The following is an 18,057-nucleotide window of genomic DNA, read 5'->3' on the forward strand; positions in this document are numbered from 1 at the left end:
TAACTTCAGTTCTATTTCATACCTACTAACCGCCTCTGGCGGTTAACCAATATTCATAGTACCTTAGTTATATGCATAACTCTCGTTCTATTTCATGCCTACTAACTGCCAGAGGCGGTGTTTTCAACACCTGGATTGCATGCGTGATGATTATCCAGGTGCTGAAACACTGCCTGTGGCTGTTATCCGGTATTCATAGAACCTTAGTTATATGCATAACTCTCGTTTATAGCTCAGCAGATGCGCCATTTAGAACTATAAATTGTTGTTCAGACACACTGTGCAAAAAGTCACTTTATTTAGTCAATTTACGTTGATCAAGTCAAGCAGGTTTACATGTTTAATTTGTTTAATTGCACTTACAAATACAGGGACAATGATTTATGTTAAAAAGATTAAGACTACTACTACTACTACTACTACTACTCCTGGGCTACTTCTTTTATCAGACCCTGCACCGTGGCCAGGGACAGGATAAAATTCACATAATAAATCGCATTGGCTACACATTGAAGAATTGTGATCTTATCAAATCGTGGCCCAGGAACTGTGATAAAATTCTGGTGATTCCCACTCCTCATCATTAGATTATGGTATCAGGCACAACTTGATAATAATCATGATGTCTAATAATAAGTGACTGAGAAGGGTTGACGTTGTACCTGGCTGGAGGAGAAGACCTGGCTGGACTGACTAGAGGCCAGGCTGCCCAACACTTTGAAGTTCCTTAGCAGCAACAGGAAGCCGGTCACCGCAGACTTCCTCCCGTCCAGCTGACTGGTAGAGGAAGGTAGTGGAGACATGGGAGGTCAGGTTTATTGTTTGACCCATTTAGGCCTAGGGGTATTGAATGCTTTAAAAATAGCAGATATACAAGCTCACAGCGCGGCACCGAGTGCCGCGATGCAAGCTTGTAGATCTGCTATTTTTTGAAAAGTCGTGAAAATGTGTGAAAATCTTTGAATATATGTATTTTCAAAGCGAACGTCTGTAACTCAAATTTTGCTTCTGGGTGGTCCCTGGAACTAAATATTTTGAGATAGGGGTCCGTGGCCAAATACATATCATTTTGGGGGTCCTTCACATGAAAAGGTTTGAGCACCACCAATCTGGGAACCCATCGTCAAAGAAGAAAGGGCGACACCTATCGGTCTGTCTCCAGAAGCGTAGCGCCTCTGAGGCTGTCTCGAGAGATTAGATCACCACTGACATAGTAGTCTCTCAAGAGCAGACTAACTGAGCTCCAGTTAAGTGAAAAGGACCTTTTCTTTGCCGATGGCTAGCCAGATTGGACAGAAGGATTCAAAAGACACTTATAGAATCGGGTCAAAATTCAAATTTTCACGATTTTTCAGAAATAGCAGATCTACAAGCTCGCAGTGCGGGTCTCGGTGCCGCGCTGTGGGCTTGTATATCTGCTATTTTTCAATAGTTAAACCATAAAATAATAATACACAATACTGTGTACCTGTTCTGAATGGGTTAATACATTGTGTTCAGTCAAATGGATCAGAATAACGCAGAATAAAGTATTATATCGTTGTTGTCAGGCAGAAAACCTCCCATCTCCATATTTTTGTAAATTAATGTCCTACTTGATCATACTACAGCGTCACACAAAAGCATCACAAGTAGCAGATGCACAAGCTGTTGTGTTGGGGGATTATTGCAGGCTGTTTACTAGGTTACGAAACTAAGTGTTAAAGTGATCCCTGACTAATACGACAAATATGTCTTAATACATTATAATTGTCCTCTATAACTACAATGTAAAATTAAAAACACCTTCAATATTTTATTTCTTCTAGAAATAGCTAATCTTTCACTCAGTAGTGGAAATGCCTGTCGCAAGTTGATGATGTCATAAATGTCATGTGTCATTTTTATGGCATGCATGTGCAAAAAAACAAAACACAAACACATTTGAAATATTGATTTGATGCTCATATTAACCATAGGAAGTATTACGTTTGTTTTTATTTTCACATGCATGCCATAAATTCCATAGGGATAGATCACACTTGACATTTATGACATCATCAACTTGCGACGGGCATTTCCCCTATTGAGTGAAAGATTAGCTATTTCTAGAAGAAATAAAATAATTGAGGTGTTTTTAATTTTACATTGTATTTATAGAGGACAATTATAATGTATTAAGGCATATTTGTCGCATTAGTCAGGGATCACTTTAAGTTTGCTATCTTATCCATTAATCCTGCTTTGTGAGACAGGCCCCAGGAATAATGTAGTTTTAAAAGCAGACAGGAGAGAGAGATAAAGAAGATATATTCATACCTGGAAAACATGGCCTTGCGGAGAACTAGGATCAAAGCATCTTTCAAGGACATGCTGACTTTCAGGAGTGGCTGAACATAGAAGACACAAAGAAACAAACACACAAGATAGAATAGATTCTCTATTGAGTGTATGTTCGTGAGTGTATGTTTGTGTGTGTGTGTGTGTGTGTGTGTGTGTGTGTGTGTGTGTGTGTGTGTGTGTGTGTGTGTGTGTGTGTGTGTGTGTGTGTGTGTGATTATGTGCGCAGGGGTGTACTGTGTATGCATGTGTACTTGTATTAATATACTTGTGAGGAACAAAAGTATAGCAGTAGTAGGGGGTCCCCGGGGGCCCAGCCACCACCGGGGCACCCCGCCGGGAAAATGGTCAAAAGTAGCCTATCATACATGTGACCTGACGGTCGCTTATCTCCCGATTAGGGAGTCTTACTGGTAGTAGAATATGAGAAAACAACATTGTGTGTGTGTGTGTGTGTGTGTGTGTGTGTGTGTGTGTGTGTGTGTGTATGTGTGTGTGTGTACCTGGACAGCTTTTAGCAGACCCTGCACTGTGGCCAGGGGCAGGTATGACAGGTGGTCAAAGGTCTCCGTCACCTTAGAGGATGACTCCAGGAGGATCATGGGAGCAGAGACCACAATGTCGGAGAAAAGTTCTGATGACGCAACAAAAACCCAGTGGAAACAGCAATGAATCAATCCTTGTTTGCCTCCAGATTCAGTGGTTGGAGTGAATCTTTAGTAGTAGTGGTGCAACAGTTAAGCAAACTACTTGATTTAATCGATTATTAAAGAAAATAATTGATGATTTAATAAAACATTATCGATTTGGGAGGGACACTTTAGAATTTCAATTATTTGACTAATCAAAAAAAGGTTAATAGTTGCGGGTCTAATCTTTACAGTTGAGTTCATTAGGGATCGTCTCTCAGATTACCTATGAAATGACTGACAGGTGAAGCCGTCTTGGTCACTAAGCGGTTCAGAACTTGCTCCAGTATCTCTCCTCGGATCGTCTCGTGCATCTGTGACAGAAAGAGACGCTGGTCAACACGGCTTCCACGGAAAGAAAGGAATATGCATGCAGTCATCAACACAGTTCAGGGAGAATGCAATTCATAACAAGATCATACAATAGTTTCTTAGATAGATCACTGGTTCTCAATGTGGAGTCTTTGGAGCCCCAGGGTCATTGCGGGGGTTCCAGGGGGCCCCCAGCTAAACGATTGATAGTTAAAGGAGGACTTCACCACTTTTCAACCTATCTTCATATAATAGGTCCTCACTAATGTTCATAATAAAATAGCATTTTTTTTCTACTCGGTCCAAGTCTCCTAGGAGAGCTGTGGGAAGTTCAGAATCCATAGTCTTGTGACATCATCATTTCCCCCCCAACAAAAATTTATAAAATATTTTTGAAAAAAATATTTTTATTTTTATTATCGCGAGAACAATGGCTTCCACTTTAACATTGCAAATTTTCAGGAATAGAAAGCCTGCAGTTTCTATTAGCTTGGATTCCCAATCGATGATGTCACAAGACGATGGGTTTCTGACCTGCCCACAGCCCTCCTCTGAAAAAAAAATATATATATATATATATTTTTTAGTGAGGACCAATTATATGAAGATAGGTTGAAAAGTGGTGACGTCCTCTTTTAAGAACCAAATGGACCCTTGTCCCAGAGATTAAAATCAAAAACGTGTCATGTCGGTGGACTAATTCATATCCAACTGGGGGTCCATGACATTACAAAGGTTGAAAGTTCTTTACACACCGGGGATCGTAATGAATGAACATTTTGCATCAAAACTATTCTGTAGTTGATGCCTTTATTCGCGGTGCATTAACCGCATGTTTAGATAACCACAACCAGAGACCTAGAGATGTCCCACCTTGAAGCCCTCCAATAGGACCATGTTTAGATAACCACAACCAGAGACCTAGAGATGTCCCACCTTGAAGCCCTCCAATAGGACCTGGACGCCCAGCCGACAGGCCTGCTGCGTGGGGGTCTTGGCCGCAGCGGTGGTCCCCTCTGAAGGTTTCCCAAACGGTCCGGGTCGGGGTCCAAACGTGTCCATGAGGAAGAAGCCCAACTGGACCAGTCCCTGGGTGACGTGGTCCCAGCCAAACACACTGCGTGAGGTGGAAGAGGGTTCCGTGTTATCAAACTGTCACACACTTTTGAGGGGACATAATTGTACATACTGTACACCCTATCCTGGATGGTGCAGCTCTGGTCTGGTCCAAGCAAAAATACTAAATCCTGGGAGTTAGTAAATTTAACTCGAGTTCTCTAGTTCAGGGGTCTTCAACAGTGGGCCAGGACCCCTAAGGGGTCCTCAGAATTACTACAGGGGGGCCTCCAAATCTTTGTGTGATAGAAACTTTTTTTCCTCCTTTTTTATATTACCACTTGAACCCTAGCGTCCATATTCAGAGAACTTTAGCCAAAAATAGCAGATGAGCTGTGAGCTTGTAGATCGGCTATTTTTGGCAAATAGCTTTAGTGTAGAGGGGAAAAAGGGCAGACTAAGTACAGGGTGAAAGGTCAAGTTTATTAAGAATTGACGGTTCAAGTGATTCTGAAAACACAAATTGACATGAATCCAAAATACACTGATGATTGTGCTGTCAAACAACGCAACTATGGAATTTATGAACAGATTGTGGGGGTCCCAGCTTCATCTCTCTCTCAACTAAGGGGTCCTTGGCCTGAAAATGTTGAAGACCCCTGCTCTAGTTTGACGGCAGGATGTGTTCTTGTTTTCGTTTGGATGGGTTTGAAATAATTGTGATATTGACTCAGCCCTAACTCAGGATGATGCTGTGCATAGAGTTGGATGTCCTGACCTGTTGTGAACGGTGTCCAGGATCATGTGGGCCACACTGCAGCGCTGAGGCAGCAGATCCTGCAGGAACTTTGAACCCTGCTGCAGATGCTCCTCCTTGAAGCTCTTTGTGATCGCTGCTTTCAGGAGGTCAAACACCTGACACAGAGAAGCCGACAAAAACAGTATCAACAACAGTACGTGGAGAGAATACGGAATTACTGCATATCCTAGGGTGGGGAAGCTTGTTTTTTGTTTTGTTCATGCTGAAAGAACGCAATGCCCAGGAATTCCAATGTTCCAATGTAGAATGTTAACTACTTAAATGTGGAACTCACTACCGAAGGCCATAGAGGAATGTAAATCCCTACCTTCCTTTAAAACGGCACTGAAAAGCCACTTAGAAGTGGCTGCTACTCGCAACTGGTAAATGAAAACATAGCCTATCTTTACCTCCCTTGACCTTTCTATTGTAAATACTTTATTTTTGCATTATTTTATATTACGACAGTTTTTCCTGATGATATCCTCTGCATATACTGTGTTCTATCTGTCTCTCATTCAATGTTATATGTCAAGTTTTTGGATCTACATTTAAATAAGCCATGTGATTTCTTGGGCCTATCCTTTTAGTTGACCTTGTACCAGTGAACTGTACTGTCATGGAACTGTACCCTTTCCTATGCAAACTTCAAATACATTCTTCAATCAATCAACATGTATGTACTGTACACATGCTGAATAGCAAAAATGCATCAATATCAGTTGCAGTATGGCATGTGTACACTAAGGCCAACCTCTCACCTGCTCCTCATAGCGCGGGATACGGGCCACAGAAAGCAGAAGGGCGACGCTGAAAGGACACAGGTCCTCATGAGATGTCTGCAAGGGACGTGAAGATTTATATTACACCGTGCATCACACACACTATAGTATTGTACGAATAGTTTCTCGTTTTGCGAAAACGAGAAACTGTCACAAGATGCGAGACAGTGAGTCTGTAACCTTGAGACTTTTGAGGAACTCTCTCCCGAGTTCGTGGTCAAGTCGAACAGCAAAGACTATGTGGAGGATGGCGGTGCCCTCCACGTGCCGTAACTGGTCCTGTGGGATGGACTGAACTTCAAGATCCATGCTGCTGAGGAAAACAGACAGTTAGGGACACAGATGAGGAGGGAGGGATGGATGGATGGATGGATGGATGGATGGATGGATGGATGGATGGATGGATGGATGGATGGATGGATGGATGGATGGATGGATGGATGGATGGATGGATGGATGGATGGATGGATGGATGGATGGATGGATGGATGGATGGATGGATGGATGGATGGATGGATGGATGGATGGATGGATGGATGGATGGATGGATGGATGGATGGATGGATGGATGGATAGATAGATAGATAGATAGATAGATAGATAGATACCTTTATTATCCCAAGGGGAAAATTAAGTTACCCAGAAGGCACAGCAGTTTAAGGTTACAGGACAGTAAGAAAAAAAGAAAAGGACTGTTGTGTACAGCCGAGCGACAAAAGCAAACAAGAAGAATCAACAATACAGGAGAATCAACCATACAGAGCAATTAAGTTGAAATAAATATATATATATATACATTAACTCAGTCGGTGCCATATTTAAAGTGGGATGACCTCTTATATTGCCGGTTCGCCAACAAAGGGTTAAAAAAATAGTGTGCACGCTGGTGCACACATTCGTGCACAGATCATGCACTATGCATGTGCATGCTTTTCACAGCTTTCAAACAAAAACATCCGCTTGGAAATCCGTTCAGGCATTCAGGAGAAAGGAGCCCTTATGTTTTCTTCAAATGTAAACAAACATGGCTGCCATGTTTGAAAGATGGGGTTGGTATGGGGGTTAAACATGCAATTTCGCGATCGCGATCATGCCTAGTACACTGTTGGAGGTCCAACATTTTTTTTTTTTTTTTAAATCTTTTTCAAAAAATTTTTTTTTTTTTTTTTTATTATTTAAAAAAAAAAGACGTTCAGAAGACGTCTGGCAGGGAGGTCCATAGTGAAAAAGACGTTTTAAAGACGTTTTTATTATAGAAACTTCTTTTTTGGCAGGGTATGAGTTAAGTGTCGAGACAGAACACAACACAACAACAAAAAAGTAGTACTAACGTTTCTGTAAAGGATTGCAATTTTAAGGGACTTTTCTAAGCATAATGCAAACTCAAAGAACTTACAATGGTCCATTCATTCAAACATTAGGAACTACTTCTCAACGTAGTGCAACACAAACAATATACACATATATATACAGTATGCATAAGTGTTTGCAACAAGACAATAATAATAATGCTTAGCCTAAAATAAAAGAAGGAGATGGAGAGGCACAGAGTATCTGGGGAGCATCAAGCCTGTAATCTGAGTGTAACTTACTCTCCATCTTTCTGTTCTTCTTTCTGACGGAGGTCCTGCTCTTTAAAGTAACTGATGATTCCATCCAGGACAGCTTTCTTGCAGCCCTTGCAAACATAATGCACAAGGATTTTAATTTACTGAACAAATCATAGTTCCACATCTCACATTGCATCTAGGGCTGCAACTATCGATCATTGTCGTAACAATTATTCCATTGATTACTTTGTCGATTAATCAAATAAAGCATTGTGAGCTTGGAGACTGGCTACTGTTTTAAATAAAAAATATCACAGAAAGGAAAAGGGATATTATATTCTTTTTTTCTTTTATTAAAGAATGAAAATATTTTTTTCTAATCTATTTAACGGATTAGTTGGATTAAGTGTTGTGCCCCAAAAGTAACTGTGAAATAGCCACCCACCTTGGCAGATAATAGTAGCAGCTGGTAGACAAGTGGTGGGATCTCCTGGAGTTCCAATTTTTGGAACATTCTCAGAACCTTCTCCACCACAAACTGCAGCTCCTCTGGTGACAACGGCACATCCCTGTGACAGACAAGTTCCAGACTATTACAACAGTGAGGTGTACAACTGATCCCACAGAACAAATAAATAAAATCTGATCAAAGTATTCAACTCTGACTAATATCAACCAGATTCAGGTGCCAAATGAATTGTGATGATTGTTATTCAATTAGATGAACACTGTACTAAAGTATTAGAGATGTTTTACAGAAGTTAGTCATTAGTTCCCAGCCATGAGTGAGGCGTATGTGCCAGTCTCTCTCAAGAACTAATTAAAAACAGAGTTATACACATTTCCTAATGTGTATTTGAAATGACATTCATCTACCACTCAGGTGTTTGATTAATGCCAGGGTTTTCACATATGCAAACAAAATGAATGAATCTCTCTTGATTTTTATTACATACCCGTATTTTCCGGACTATAAGGCGCACCGGACTATAAGGCCCACTGTCAATGAATGGTCTATTTTCTAACTGTTTTCATATATAAGGCGCAACGGACTATAAGGCGCACATAATAGACGCTACCGTTGCGTTATGCATAAAGGGAATGGCAATGTCAATGAATGATCCATATATAAGGCGCACTGGACTATAAGGCGCACTGTAGTTTTTTGAGAAAATTAAAGGCTTTTAAGTGCGCCTTATAGTCCGGAAAATACGGGTATATAGTCATTGAGTAAACAGGTGATGGAGATGATAACCAATGGTCTTACCTGAACATGGTGGTCAGATGGATTACACATTGTGGGTCCCATCTGCAGGAAGAGATGAACATAAAATAGCCTTTGTGATTGCCAAATGGTTGGGCCTACATTTTTCCTCTTAATGAAAGTAGTTTATGCCACCCAAAGAGGTTTCTGATGAGTTGGACTGCATTCTTGTCAAGGGAATAAATTAAATTGATATTGATATATTTCTACAATAGATATTTCCCATCATTCTTTGATAAAGACATGCATAGTATTAGATGATGTAATGTGTATTCTTATTTAAGGAATGCAGTCTAAGCAGAGCTCATTTATGAATCCTCACCTGCTTGAACAGAGGCTGTTGATCAGCTGTTTCTTGTATTCCTCACCGCTGAGCTCTCCTGTGGTCACACAACAAAATCAGCTACGACGATGAGAGAAGCGCCGTTTTGTCTAGCTACCATAATCACTTAAACCCTATATATTTTATTGACCGTAGCCCCGACAGTATAATGTAATTACCGTACCTTTGCCATAAGCTAAGGCCTCACAGCCTGCAAGGGCAGTCAGCACTGTGGGAAAGAGTTCCAGGGATTTGCCACTACCCATCTTGCCCGACTTGATGGCATCAACGAAGAGTTGTGACATTTGTGCAAGAGAGGGCCCAGACAAATTATGAGTCTGCAAGGAGATCAATAAATACAAATAGAAGGAATTTCAGTTTTGGCTCGGAACAAACATTTAACTAGAACAAGGTGTGAAGAGAACAAATCCTACAAATGATATATAGACAAACTTTCAAAAGTTTTTTTTGTTTTTTATCACTGGTCACAAATCTAAGGAACCCAAAGACGTTTTCTGGTTCCAAGACTACACAATGTCCTTCTAATGAATAATGCCATCTCAAATCAGGGAACATTACCAGGATGTCACTGTCAACAATGGCGTCAACCTAAACCAGTAAAATAACGTCATCTCACCTCCAGCATGAGTAGCCCAATGATTTCCGCTGCCACCTCAGTTTGGAGGTCTCCTGACTCACACAGAGGGATGCAATGCTGATACAACAGAAGCCTGCGCTGCGATCCCTCAGGGGCACTAGGTGGAGAACCTGACAGGAAAAAATAAGACATACTGTATGTGAGGAATTACACGTACAATTTAGGAATTTAGCAGACACTCTTATTCAGAGCAACTTACAAGTGCAAGATGTGAACAAGTAGAGTAAGCATGAACTCTAGTCAATAAACAATAAGAAACGAGCATAACAGGTAAACAAGGAACAACTAGTGACCAAGATGAATAGACAAGCATTACCATTAAATGTACACATGATCAAACAGTGGCCTATGATTACAAAACAACTGAGATGAGACTACAGTAACATTATGAAATGAAACAACGACTGAGTTGATAATGTATTATGATGTGTAAAGTAAATCATACAGTGGCATAAGGATCTGGACATATCAAAACAAATGGGGTTACTTACCCTTAAATATGGCTTTGATCATGGCACCTATGTTTTTACCCTTCAGTGCACTGTTAGTGACCACTTTGACCAACTAGGAGGGGACAAAGCACACATCAGGAGTGGAAATGTCTGCTTTTGCCATCATTGATTGATTAAACTCATAAAACATTGAATGACAGACAGATAGAACACAGTACTATGCAGAAGATTCATCACATTCATCATTGGTTGATTGCTGGATGTGAAACCCAGGGAGTGCACAAGTGTAGACAACAAATGGACCTTTGAGCACTTTAAGGGTTACATTTCTGTGTGACTTTTTCTTACATCTATTAGAGATATCTAGACTAAATGAGTACTAGTACTACTGTATAACTATAGTATTACTTCTTGTCACTTGAGCGCACCTTATCATGTGTCATGTTGGATAAGTAGTTCTGCAGCTCGCCTGCGTTGTCTCCATCTGACAGGGAGACGATCTTCTCCAGTTCAGTCACCATGATGACAGCTATGAACATAAATATCAATCATACAAGCCGTCACAACATTTACATACCGGTAGTTATAACCAGCTAAACGTTCATTGTGTACAAAACCTCATTCATCAGAAACTTACATATTAATACATGAATTCCTATAAATGTATTTTTCTTCTGGGGGGGTCACTCAACCAAACATAAACATACATTACCTTCTTTGGTTTATTGTTGATTATGAACGTCAACCCTCAGTGTTTTCCTTTTATAACATTCGCGCCAGCTACAGTCACCCCGGAAAGCGTCAAGGCAGCTTTCAGTCGGTGCACTTCAAAATAAGACACGCATTTATTTTATTTTTAACAAATATATTACAATTGAGGCAATTTGAGGGGGAAACTGCTTTAATAGGAATATGTTGCAAGCAAAAAATAAAAAATAAACTCACAAAGTTGTTACCAATCACAAAGTTAATAATGAAATCAAAACGAGGAACAACAACACTTTCCACAACACCGGCGGAGTGACGTCAGTTTGTAGTCCACTACGCTGTACGTCAGACTCCAACTCGACGTAAAAACCCTGCCGCTGTATCTATTCTACATCCAGCTTGTCCCAGGGAGCCCCAGAAGCTGCAGCTGCACTGTCCCTTTAAGAGTTTACCCGGCATGCTTTGCTACCGGTTTTTGTCCCGCAGCCAACTGTCAAGTCGAAGTCAACAAAACACACGTGAAAATGTCTGGTGAGTCTGTTTGTTGGCTTTTCAATGATAACAACAATATGTACCAAAAGAATACAGACATTAGGCCGTTATTCTTGATTCAGTGATCCCGATTTAAACTTTGAGGGGATAATAAATGTTTAAGCTAACGTGCTAGCCAGGCAAACTAGCATCGTGACGTCACGGCTACATAAACAAGCAGCGCGTGCGTTTCACTCACTCAGTGTTTAGACCGTTGAACAGAGTAGTCGCACACTTGATTCTCCTGCCTAAAACTCTCGTTTCACGTTTTAAACACTGTGTCAACTGTGGACAACTGCTTTTTAAGCTTTTGTTTCGTTGAACTGTTTGAAGAAGCAGACTAGCAGAGCGTCTTTCAGGCGTTAACGCGATTTATTCGTCTTTTTCCTCGTTTTTGGAGACGAACCCTGCACAGTCACGTCATGGCGAGGAAGGGCAACAGACGTGCTCCAAAGGAGAGAGATGCACTCGGAGAGCTAAATTCCGACTTCAACAAGCTGACGGTGTCGGAGTCAGGCCAACGTGCAGCTAGGAGAGGAAAGAAGTGCACGACCAATGCAGACACAGGAGCTAGCAACACTGCAGAGGTCCTGGTGCTGAGGAAGGTGAAGGTTTGTACGAGGTCTGCGACGAGGGCTGCCAATAAAGCCATCCTGGAGTCCAGAAGGAATGGAGAGAACAACAAACCTTCAACCGAAACTACTTTGAAGCAGAAACCCAAGGTAGCCGTTGTCAAGGCAGCACAGCCAGTCAGAGTTGAAGCACCTCCTCAGGTTGTTCCCTTAACTGTTCCAGAACAACCTGCACACGTGGACATTGATGCAGGGGACTCAGACATGCCAGAGCTATGCTCTGAATATGTGAAAGACATTTATGCATACCTAATGGATCAAGAGGTGAAGCAGGCTGTAAAACCCTGGTACACGGAGGGCTACGACATAACACCACGCATGCGAGCTCTGCTGATCGACTGGCTCATCATGGTTCATTCCGGCTTCCAGCTGCTGCAGGAGACACTGTATCTCACAGTTGCCATCTTGGACCGTTTCATGCAAGTTCATCCAGTTTCACGAAAGAAGCTCCAGCTTGTTGGTGTCACTGCCATGCTGCTGGCCTCAAAGTATGAGGCGAACAGAAGAGTCGTGCCAAGGGTCAGGCACTTTGCCTCCATCACAGACAACGCATTCACGCCTGCTCAGATTAGAAACGCAGAGAGGGAGATGCTGAGGGCCCTCGACTTTGAGCTGGGGCGTCCGCTGCCGGTGGACTTCCTCAGGAGAGCTGCCAAGGTGGCAAATGCTACTATGAAGACATACACGCTGGCCAAGTATCTGATGGAGTTGACACTGCTTGACTATGACATGGTTCACTACCGGCCCTCTGAGATCGCTGCGGCCTCCCTCTCACTCTCCCAGATGCTGCTGGATGGCCAGCCCTGGACTCGCACAGCACAGTACTACACCACTTACGATGAGAATCACCTAACGCCCATCATGCAGCACATCTGTAAGAATGTAGTTGCTGCCAACGAGAGGAGAAGAGTGTTCCGGACTGTCTGGAGCAAGTATTCAGGGAGCACGCTGATGAAGGTCTCCTGCCTCGATGAACTGAAATCCCCTGCAGTGGAGAGCCTGGCTGCCTGGCTGGAAAAAATGAAAGATGTCTTCATTTTCCATGAAGATGACTGGTTTTGAATTGCTTGGACTTGTGTAGCAAGCTAGCAAATTTGAATACATTTGAATTTTGTAAATATCTCTGTATTTTGTAAATATCTATGTAAATAATAATTCATTCTTTAATTCAGTGACTCATTAAAATATATATATTTTTTTGTGTGATTAACAGCGTGTTGTTGTATTTCTTGTCTTCTAATGTCTGTTGAGCAACGGGTTTCAGCAGCTGTGACACTTTTCTCTAAATGAACATGGCCTTAGAATTAGGCATACGTCTGAGATTAAATGATAGAATACAAATCCTTTAGGCTGCTTATTACTACAATTGATTTCTGTTGTGCTTATTTTTTTGAATACACTTTACTCAGAGGTCAAAGCTAGCCTTAAAGGTTTTTGAATTGGGGCTGACAAACATAGTATATTTGCCAGAGTTCAGACAATGTTAAAAACATAGAAGCTTGTCTGTTTGGGCTATGGGATTTGTATTAATCTAAATGTGTCAATCAATTAGCCAAAAGAAGCCTGGGTTTCCAAGGCTAATTAATTAGTAACTAATTCTGCCAAGTAATTGTAGTGGTTTAAAAGTACAATATTTGCCTCTGAAGTGTAGTGGAGAAGAAGTATAAACTATCCAATAATGTAAATATCCCAGTAAATTAAAAGTTCTTCAGAGGCAGACAGAACTTTATTGATCCTACAGGACTGCAGGAGAAATTCAGTATATAGTATATCGTGTAACAATATGCAAAGATATATTTCTCTGAACTACTTGGGCACGTTTGGGCACGTTTCAGGCTGATTTGATATGGCTTACTGAGACTAGCCAATGACATCATTTGTGCCATGTGAATAAAGATCACATATGTGATATATATATACTCATTCACATATTATATGTGATATATATATATACTCCCTATGCAATCTTCTAATAAATACTTCGATCAATCGTTAGCGCCAACCAAACAACAGGCACTTTTTATGACATAGCACCTTAAATATACCAATTATGTGTCTTCCACAGAAGACAGACTTGTTCGGGCCCTGATTCCTCATCAACTCGTGCCAGTTCTGGGTGTTGAGGTGAGTACACTGCACACCACTGGTTCACAAACCGTTTCATGTCAAGGACCCCCTATTTGAAGATAAGACAAGGACCCCCACAAGAGAATAATTGTACAGCTCTATTAGCAGTGTGTTCTGTTGGGGGTCCACTCACTATCCCGACGGGCCGCTGTTCCGACTAGCATCGGCAGGTTAGTTACTGAGGTAAGGTTACTGAGGTTAAGTTTAGGGTTAGGGGTAGAGTTAGGGTTAGTTTTAGTGTCGGAATACCGGCCCGTCGGCACACTGATGCGGACCCGTTCTGTTGGAAACCCACCAGGAATCCTTGAAGGGGTTACAGCCTTACAGGGGGTCCCCAGGAAAGTTTAACCACTTTAACTTATAAAACCTTACTTGAAAATCACAGAACTGCAAGCACACAGTGCACTGAAAAGTGTTTTTTTTTTTCAGAAAAATCCACCGTAGACATTATGAGCTACTTTCTTAGATTGTGGGAAATCACTCAACGGTCCTGTGTACCACCTGTTTAAAATATCACAATGCAGGAGGCTGTTGCGTTATTGAAGACGGGCGCTTCCAAAGTTCAATCACCTGCATTGAATTTCTTGTACAATGTACAGTGTACAATATTACTTGAACCGCATAAAAAGAGATACTTTGATGATAGCATGAAGAGATACAGCCTTGAGTGTACGAGTTATGGGGGTCCTTGTAAATACAACTTTGGAGAACCTCTGCACTGGTAGACTCATAATATGCCATAATGTCATAGTGAACCAGTGTCTTAAATATCCTGAAGAAAACCTTGAGACTTGACATTCAGTAATTGGGTCTTATGATGATCAAGAACATTTTAATGGTGTGTAAAACAGAAAATGTAATTTGCAATGGACACATTTGTCTGTGTAGGGACATATTGATGACCCATGCTGAGATGTAATGCATTGTGAACTTGTAGATAGGCAATTAAAAAAAGAAGGAAAAAGAAAAAAAAAGATCTTGAAAGAAATGTAATAATGTGGAATATACCATTCATCTATGGCTGCCCACAAGAACAGTTTTTTTTATATATATATATGGGCAGATGTTGCCCTTTTTCCCTTGAATCCTTGGATAATATTTTGGTAATTTGTTAACTTGTTTCTTTCGTCTTCTCAGTCTGAAAAGAAGATTCAAGCGGAGGCTTTCACTAAATCCTTCGTGAGGAACAGCATGCGTACCATGACGCCGCAGCAAGTCAGCGAAATGCTTGAGCGCAAGGCCGTGGTCCTGCAGTATGCCAGACCCCAACAGAAGGACAAAAAGAGGACTAGCAAGAAAGCCAAAGGTCTCAACGCCAGATGGAGCTGAAGGTCTTCCAGATCAAACCTGAGCACCAGAGGTTGGTATGCTCTTGTCCATTTACTGTAGCGCTGCTTTGCCTACTGTGATCATCCAGTTTAACCACTTTAACCCTATAAAACCTTATTTGAACATCTACAACTACAAGCACACAGTGCACTGAGAAGCAAGGGTCACAAAATGTAAAGATTTTGACACATAGATAGATAGATAGATAGATAGATAGATACCTTTATTATCCCAAGGGGGAGAATCAGTTGCCCAGAGGCAGCACAGAAGTATAAGGTTATTTACAATGTTACAGAGAAGTAAGAAAAAAGATAAAGAAAATAAAAAGAACAGAGTACAGTAAGAGCAAGGTAGGTACAGTATATTCCAACCTGTTTATTGTGAGTCCAATCTTATTCATGCCTGGCTGCTTTGCAGAAACTAAGTTAATCTATTCAGTAACCAAGTCTCTTGTGATTAAAGGATACTCCTGGCTTGGATATGGAGCGATACTTGCAACCATCAGACAGATGCAGCCTGTCACCGAGGAACACTGATGCCATGGAAACGTCGATGCCAGTGGATATGGAGAGTCCTATCGCTCGACATGGAGAGCAAATGCAGGAGGATGCTGCTATGCCTCCCACTGGTAAGGTTTTACACACGTCGGTTTCCCTCCACTAAACCACTGGTATGGATGCTAAAGTGATAGTGTGAAATCTTAAACCAGCACATGAAATTGCATATTCACTGTGTGTGGCTGTCAATCACTTTTGTGCTCACGGGTCTTTCTCACTTAAGATTTGGCTCGGGTATTCCCACCCCAGTTACCACAGGCTGTCTTTAGTCTTCGCCAAATCTAACGCTTAAACACTTAAAGGTATATTCAGTGATTGTATTTCATTCAAATAAAAATATAATTGGTACATTTTCCATTCATTCCCCTCACTAGTCTTGTGTGCTGACCATATAAGGACTTCCACCATGGTCCGTGTTACGAGCATAGCTAGATTCGGTTTTCAGAGGTGGCCAGCCAGTCCTCGACCAATCAGGGTAGAGTATGGCCGTAGTTATGATGTTTAGTTATGATGGTCAAAATAAAAGTTTTGAGAACCACAGTCGCTCTGAATTAAGACCGTCTGCTAAATGCCTAGATTGTAAACTACTGAACTCATAAAATGCCAGTCTCATAGTAAATCAGTATCATACATATCCTGAAGCTGGAGACGTAGGCCTAGCGATATTCAGTGATTGGGTCTAATAACCAAAACGAGAACATTACAATGGTGTAAGAAATCTATAAAAAACTAAACACTTCCACGATGTAAGGCCAGTAAGGGACAAGATGACCCCCGGGCACTTTCATTATCACTGAATACACCTTTAAGCACTACTTTGTTCAACGTCTTTTATTTTCACCTATAGTATATTGAAATGCCCCAATAGGAATGCCAGGTTAAACCTTTAATCCACCTACGACTACTGATCGACTCGTAGTGATAGCTTTAGGTTCAGTGGAGCCTATTTTGACAGTTTTTCTGCTTGTTTCTCAGGCCCAGAATGCTGAATCTGACCTCCTACTGTTCACCCCCGACCTGAGGGACAGGATAAGGCAGAGTGTCTGTCCCAATGACTTGATGACTTCACCCCTCCCAAATAATGGGAGGTCATCTCTTATCTTTTTTTTCCCCCTTAAATATTATGATTCTGATTTTAATGTTTTCTTTTAATCTTTGCTGTACAAAATAAACACAGGTTTTGCAATGTAATGTTTTGCAATGGATCTTTATTTCTAAATGAACCACCACAACTGATTTCAGTCATTTGGATTCCATAGACGTCACTTCCCTGGAAGCATATAATGCACTGTGAGCTTAGCCTTGTAGATCGCCTATTTTCTTGTTTTGATGTGGTCAAACTAGCAATAGAACCTGTTTAATCTTCCAGAAAATCCTAATTATTACAGGGGGCTTCATGTTGTTTTCACAGATCAGCGTAGGACTTGGCCTAACGCCAAGTCTGAATCTAAATATTTCAGTTGTGAGATTTTATGTTAAGTCAATGAAGGGGTATAGAAAGTAACAGGCTTCAATCAAATGACAGGAAAACTAAAGCAATTTTCAACTTAACAAATATGTCTTCTGTATTTGAGAAGGGTTTACATTCCAAAACTAGACTGCTTGCAATGTCTGAATTCAGAGTTGTATTGGTAAATCCCCTTGTTGGAAAGAATGGCTGGAGGTCAAATCGTTGAGGAATAAGTACAGGTAAATGCAATTCTGCTATTTGGGGGTCTTTGGAACTAGTACATAAGCTATTAAATATTTTTGAACAAATGTCTTCATCAATGGGGCTTGGCATGAAGGTGGTCAGCCTGTGGTACTGCTGAGGTGTTCTGGAAGTCCAGGTTTGCCTTGATAGAGGCCTCAAACTCATCTGTGTGGATGAGTCTGGTGTCTCATCTTCCTCTTGACAATGAAACACATTCTCTGTGGGGTTCAGGACAGTTGGCTGGTCAGTTAAGCCCAGTAATGCCATGGTCAGTACA

At 41.2% G+C, this 18,057-nt stretch overlaps 2 protein-coding genes across 2 annotated transcripts in view; one reads left to right on the forward strand and one right to left on the reverse strand.

Moving 5' to 3' along the window:
* fanci (FA complementation group I) overlaps positions 1–10,307 on the reverse strand; it is a gene marked incomplete at its 3' end in the record, with an annotated part of 30,532 nt that extends 20,225 nt beyond the window's left edge. Inside the window, exons 1-15 of the mRNA XM_080737523.1 lie at positions 10,243–10,307; positions 9,731–9,861; positions 9,278–9,431; positions 9,094–9,151; positions 8,775–8,816; positions 7,953–8,076; positions 7,550–7,635; positions 6,138–6,270; positions 5,937–6,014; positions 5,155–5,291; positions 4,257–4,437; positions 3,235–3,322; positions 2,823–2,953; positions 2,299–2,369; positions 663–777 (exon numbers count right to left, since the gene is read on the reverse strand). Coding sequence (XP_080593649.1) covers positions 663–777; positions 2,299–2,369; positions 2,823–2,953; positions 3,235–3,322; positions 4,257–4,437; positions 5,155–5,291; positions 5,937–6,014; positions 6,138–6,270; positions 7,550–7,635; positions 7,953–8,076; positions 8,775–8,816; positions 9,094–9,151; positions 9,278–9,431; positions 9,731–9,861; positions 10,243–10,264 — 1,551 coding nt within the window. The 5' untranslated portion in view covers positions 10,265–10,307. The remainder of the gene's footprint in view (positions 1–662; positions 778–2,298; positions 2,370–2,822; positions 2,954–3,234; positions 3,323–4,256; positions 4,438–5,154; positions 5,292–5,936; positions 6,015–6,137; positions 6,271–7,549; positions 7,636–7,952; positions 8,077–8,774; positions 8,817–9,093; positions 9,152–9,277; positions 9,432–9,730; positions 9,862–10,242) is intronic.
* Positions 10,308–11,864: 1,557 nt separating this feature from the next.
* On the forward strand, positions 11,865–15,530 carry LOC308294247 (G2/mitotic-specific cyclin-B2-like; the record flags this gene model as incomplete). The annotated part of the gene is made up of 2 exons (XM_080736975.1): positions 11,865–13,031; positions 15,339–15,530. The coding sequence occupies 2 exons, from the start codon at positions 11,865–11,867 to the stop codon at positions 15,528–15,530; spliced, it is 1,359 nt and encodes a 452-aa protein (XP_080593101.1).
* Between the last annotated feature and the right edge of the window lie 2,527 nt (positions 15,531–18,057).

Source organism: Nannobrachium achirus, assembly GCF_963921795.1.
Source record: "Nannobrachium achirus genome assembly, chromosome: 11".
Classification (NCBI taxonomy): domain Eukaryota; kingdom Metazoa; phylum Chordata; class Actinopteri; order Myctophiformes; family Myctophidae; genus Nannobrachium; species Nannobrachium achirus.